Below are 5,454 nucleotides of genomic sequence, written 5' to 3'. Positions count from 1 at the left end.
ACTCCAGCAAATAAGATTTAAAGAAGGAATTCTAATTCCGAAATATCATCGGACTATAGTTTACCAAGTTACAACAGGTATATAGTCCATTTTTTGTTCTATAGTGCATTGTTATACCTTCCTAAACTTTTTATTCTTTACATATAATGGAAGACATTTGTTGTGAAAAAAATACGTCTGTAATCATTTTCTTTGATAGACTAAAAGTTTAGACTTGCAACAGAGAGACTTCTCAGGTCTCACTATTCAAAGCCTTCCCTTTAGTGTGCGACCGTTTGTGGTTATTTAAATCACTTTTACAGAAATACGATTTCCCACATGTTTCACAATAATGAGGCCTTTCTCCAGTGTGTCTTTGTTTGTGTCTATTCAAGTCACCTTTACAGGTAAATGATTTCTCACATGTGTCACAATGATAAGGCTTTTCTCCAGTGTGACTACGGATGTGAACGATAAGATTAGAATTATCGAAGAACGATTTCCCGCAAATTTCACAGTGAAATGTTTTTTCTCCATCATGAATTCTTTTATGTCTTCTTAAATCATCATTACTGAAATAAGATTTCCCACATATTTCACAGTGGAATTCTTTTTTCCCAATGTGTTGTACCTTGTGCCTTGTTAAATTACTGCCAGAAGAGAAATATTTACCACAAATATCACAAAAAAAAGGTTTTTCGCCAGTGTGTACTCTTTTGTGACTAGCAAGATGAGACTTCTCCAAGAAAGATTTCCCACAAGTTTCGCAATGGAATGGTTTTTCTCCTGTGTGTATGCCTCTGTGATGAAGAAGTCGAGAATTATCCATGAAGGATTTCCCACATATATCACAAGAGAATGGTTTTTCTCCCGTGTGTATTCTTTCATGCCGAGCAAGTCGAGATTTATCCAAAAAGGATTTCCCACACGTTTCACACTGGAATGGTCTTTCTCCACTGTGTACTTTTTCGTGACGAAGAAGTAGAGACTTAATCAAGAATGATTTTCCACACACATCACAATAATAGGGCTTCCCTTCATGTATTCTTTTGTGAACTACAAGATAAGAATTGGCACTGAAGAACTTCCCACATATATCACAATGGTAAGGCTTTTCTCCAGTATGACTCCGTATATGAGTAATAAGTACTGAGTTCTTCATGAAAGACCTCCCACATATTTCACAGTGGAATGGTTTTTCTCTAGTGTGAACTCGTTTGTGACTTGTTAAATTACTTTTAACTACAAATGATTTTCCACACATTTCACAGTGGTAAGGTTTCTCTCCAGTATGAATACGTATATGGACAACAAGCAGCGAGTTTTTCCTGAATGATTTTCCACACACTTCACAGTGGAATCGTTTTTCTCCAGTGTGGACTGTTTTGTGACGAAGCAGTTGAGAGTTATCCAAGAAGGATTTCCTACATACTTCACAATTCAAAAGCTTTCCTTCAGAGTGTAACTTTTTGTGAACTCCAAGAGAATGCATATTGACAAATGATTTCCTACATGTTTCACATTTAAATGGTTTTCCACCAGTGTGAATTTTTCTGTGCTTTGTCAAATCACTATTGTCGACGAATGATTTTCCACATATATCACAGTGGAATGGTCTCTCTCCAGTGTGAATTCGTTCATGCCTTGTTAAATTACTTTTTACCACAAATGATTTTCCACATATTTGACAACAATAAGGTTTGTCTCCAGTGTGAATCCTTAAATGACTTGTTAAAGAACTATTAATGGCAAAAGATTTACCACAAATATCACAATGGTAAGGTTTCTCTCCAGTGTGAATTCTTCTGTGAATTTTCAAGACAGTATTACTGACAAATAATTTCCCACATATGTCACAGTGGTAAGATTTTTCTTCAGAATGGGTTCTCTTGTGCTTTGTTAAGAAACTATTATCAGCAAACGACTTTCCACATATTTCACAGTGGAAGGGCTTCTCTCCAGTGTGACTACGAATGTGGAGAACAAGGAGATAATTGTAAGGAAAAAACTTTTGGCATATTTCACAATTAAAACAATTTTGTCCAGTGTGCCTCTTTTTGTGAACCTTTAGATAATAATTATCAACAAAAGACTTGCCACATAATTCACAGCGGAAAGGTTTTTCTCCAGTGTGACTACGCTTGTGGACAATAAGGTGGTATTTCTGATTCAACGACTTTCCACAAATATCACACTTAAATGGTTTTTCCCCAGTGTGTAATCTTTTGTGTCTTTTTAAATTACTGGAATTCTCAAAAGTTTTTCCACATATTTCACAATTAATATTTCTTGTAGGTGACTTGTTTTTAGAGGATAAAGGTTTCTTACCATGAGATAATGGTTCTTCAGCATCAGATGTCTGTTTAATCGAATCTATATTCTCAGAAACATTTGTGTTAGAAGTGTCTGAGTGATTACCATCCTCCATATTAACTCTGGAGGAATTCTTGAAAACTGATGCCTGTGGTTATAATCTATTATGGTTCAGTTTCTTGTCTTATGATGTCCAAATCATGGGACTCTGTTTACTTATGTAGAAAATATGCAATGTAGATATCTTTTCTATGTAACACTAGAATATCTGTTACTGGCTGGGACATCTCCAAGTGGTACACATATTGTAGACCAAATGACTTTTATTTCTATGTTGATAATTATGGATACAGTTGACTGAAGTTATCTACAATGAAAACAGAGAAACACAGCATCCATAAATGTTCTGATGGAATCGGTATCTTTGTATGGCAGGTTGTCACGGGACATTGAACACAACTGTAAAGAAAGAAAACATATGATTGTACAAGATAGATGTAGAAGAGAGGTAACAGGTGTGTATATGTATACACACACATAAACGTACTTTAGACTGTAAACCATATATGATAAAATGTTTAAAATGTGTGTTGTGAAATTAATACAAATAATACATTTTTCGTTTGAATGTCTCCCGAAAAGTCAAGAAATTAATTACTCATAATTTGGTGATTAAAACATTTTAGTTGTTCTGTAAAGTGAGGAAAAAAAAAACTAACGGGATTCTGCTTTAAGAACCCCATATAATTCCACATAACTTTTTAATTTTGTAGAATTTTCAGAAAATTTTGCCGAATTTGTGTTCTGCATACGAGAAATCATACAATTATGCAATTTCTTCACCCCCAAAATTTTTTGTGTGAGATTTAAGGATTCTTTAGCTGTTATTTTTAGCACATCTGACCACCCGATACGTTGCTCATTCCTTTGTCACTTTGACGTATTGACGCTTTTCAATATCTTTCTCCCCATTAAGCCGAAAGAAATGCCATACATTTAATGGTCTATTACTGGCACCAAAACGAAAAATGTGGACTGTAGTATTATAAACAGTGATTTAAAAAAAAAAAAAAACATTTTGGAAATATTTTTTCCACAATTATATAAATCCCTGTACATAGAGTAGAAATACGCAAAATTTTTTTGAGAATCGCACAGAATATAAAATAATTATAAGGGGTACTTGATCCAGAATTGCGTCGAAAAACCAATTAATGATGTCACATAGTTTGCAATGATAATCAAATAATCTTGCAGATGATGGAACACCGATTCTAATACATCAGATCGGTCACTTTCAGTTGCCTATAAACATGAGTTAATTACAACACTTAATATAATTAAATTACCTGAAATGCACCAAATCGGGCGAGTCGTTGATAATTTTACTTTCGCCTCAATGATGGTAGCGGTGATGCGAGTTAAATGTCCCTAACATAATTTGATACAGTCAGAAACAAGTGTTGAAGTCGATGGTAAATCAAAGAGGCACCGCGTAACTAAATAAATATTGCGACGAAATGTGATAGCAATAACGAAATATACAAAAGTTGACTTCGCTTGAGCGAAACGAATAAGTTATTCAATTAAACCCTTGGAGAGGCATTATGCCGGTAATAAACACACGCACTGGTTCAGTCCTTTATTAATTTATAAACAGTAAAAATACTGTTTATAAATTAATAAAGGACTGAACCAGTGCGTGTGTTTATAAACCGGCATAATGCCTCTCCCAAGGTTTAATTGTATTTCTTTCAACACACGTATCCACATCAAGAATCTTACACACGAAATACACATACGAAATAGAATAAGTTATTTCTTCACAACAAAGACGTCAGGCGTTCAACGCTAACTTCTTCCTTTTAAGTTATGTTCAGATTAGATTTTTATTTCTACATGTTGAACACTGGATATGACGAGTGTGGAAAGGAAAGCAAATACAAAAAGAAAATAAAGTTCCGAAATTAATTTTCGATCTCCCACCTATATTTACAACATGTATGTATGTACGTACGTGTGTTGGCACTCCGTCGAGGGTTCCAGTTGATCCAATCAACGGAACAGTCTGCTCGTGAAATTAACGTGCAAGTGGCTGAGCACTCCACAGACACGTGTACCCTTAACGTAGTTCTCGGGGATATTCAGCGTGATACAGTGTGACAAGGTTGACCCTTTGAATTACAGGCACAACAGAAACAGGAAGTAAGAGTGAGAGAAAGTTGTGGTGGAAGAGTACAGCAGGGTTCACCACCATCCTCTGCCGGAGCCTCGTGGAGCTTTAGGTGTTTTCGCTCAATAAACACTCACAACGCCCGGTCTGAGAATTGAAATCGCGATCCTATGACCGCGAGTCCGCTGCCCTAACCACTGGGCCATTGCGCCTCCACACGTACGTACGTACTATACAAGGAAAATCTACGACATGTAACTTTCTCTTCCCTGCACATTACCATGTCTCTCTCTCTAGTTTACTACTACAATAGGAAGATACAGGCCGAAATTAACTTTTTTTTACTTCGCATGCTTTACAATTTTATGACCTGCCCGGTGAGGCAAGGTATTGTATAATGTAACAGTTAAATAAATATTTCCTTAAAACTTCATCATTCACATCTTACAACATGCTGTTGCAATAAATTTCAGCCCTTACATCTGGTGACCTCGAGTGAAAGAATTGTTCATTTATTTGTTTCAGTAAAGCCAAGTTATATTTTATTGGTTGTCACTGTATTTAATTCTGCTTCTACCTTCCTTTTTTTCTGTTGTTATGTATAAACAAGCACCTACATGGTCGTAAAACTGCTAGAAGTAGCAACCAAAACCCTCTCAAATCGAGCTTCAGCTATACAAAACGCAAATGTGCATTAAAAAAAACCCCTTGAGGATTACAGTTGGGGTATATTTATACAAATTTGCTCTTAGCAAATTCGTTTCTTCATAATATTTAAAAAATGGATAAATGGATATTTTTTCCATGTAATTTTTTTCTGCGACTATCTTTCCAACTGTATAAATTATAATTACATCGGAATTTAATGTGAGAAAAAATACTGGTGGCTCCCACTCACAAAACGAAACTGGAAATTTGAGAAAAAATTGCGATCTGTCTGCATGTTACCATACACATGCAACATACAAAATGTGGAGTTCTCACATTTC

General features: G+C 35.4%; 3 protein-coding genes across 3 annotated transcripts in view; 1 reads left to right on the top strand and 2 right to left on the bottom strand.

Moving 5' to 3' along the window:
* Positions 1-5,454, top strand: part of LOC106867727 (zinc finger protein 91) — a 36,846-nt gene that overhangs the window by 10,616 nt on the left and 20,776 nt on the right. The gene's annotated exons all lie outside the window — the stretch shown is intronic.
* On the bottom strand, positions 7-3,899 carry LOC106867729 (zinc finger protein 62). Its single transcript, XM_052977100.1, has 2 exons — positions 3,642-3,899; positions 7-2,751 (listed from the first exon to the last, which is right to left on the bottom strand). Exon 2 carries the CDS (start codon positions 2,405-2,407, stop codon positions 233-235), a length of 2,175 nt encoding a protein of 724 aa, XP_052833060.1. The 5' UTR covers positions 2,408-2,751; positions 3,642-3,899; the 3' UTR covers positions 7-232.
* Positions 3,463-5,454, bottom strand: part of LOC128250973 (zinc finger protein 708-like) — a 4,608-nt gene continuing 2,616 nt past the window's right edge. The window contains exon 4 of the mRNA XM_052977157.1: positions 3,463-3,597. Coding sequence (XP_052833117.1) covers positions 3,463-3,597 — 135 coding nt within the window. The remainder of the gene's footprint in view (positions 3,598-5,454) is intronic.

Source organism: Octopus bimaculoides, chromosome 27, assembly GCF_001194135.2.
Source record: "Octopus bimaculoides isolate UCB-OBI-ISO-001 chromosome 27, ASM119413v2, whole genome shotgun sequence".
Taxonomy (NCBI): domain Eukaryota; kingdom Metazoa; phylum Mollusca; class Cephalopoda; order Octopoda; family Octopodidae; genus Octopus; species Octopus bimaculoides.
The sequence above is the reverse complement of the archived record's forward strand: the minus strand, read 5'-3'. Positions and strand labels throughout refer to the sequence as shown.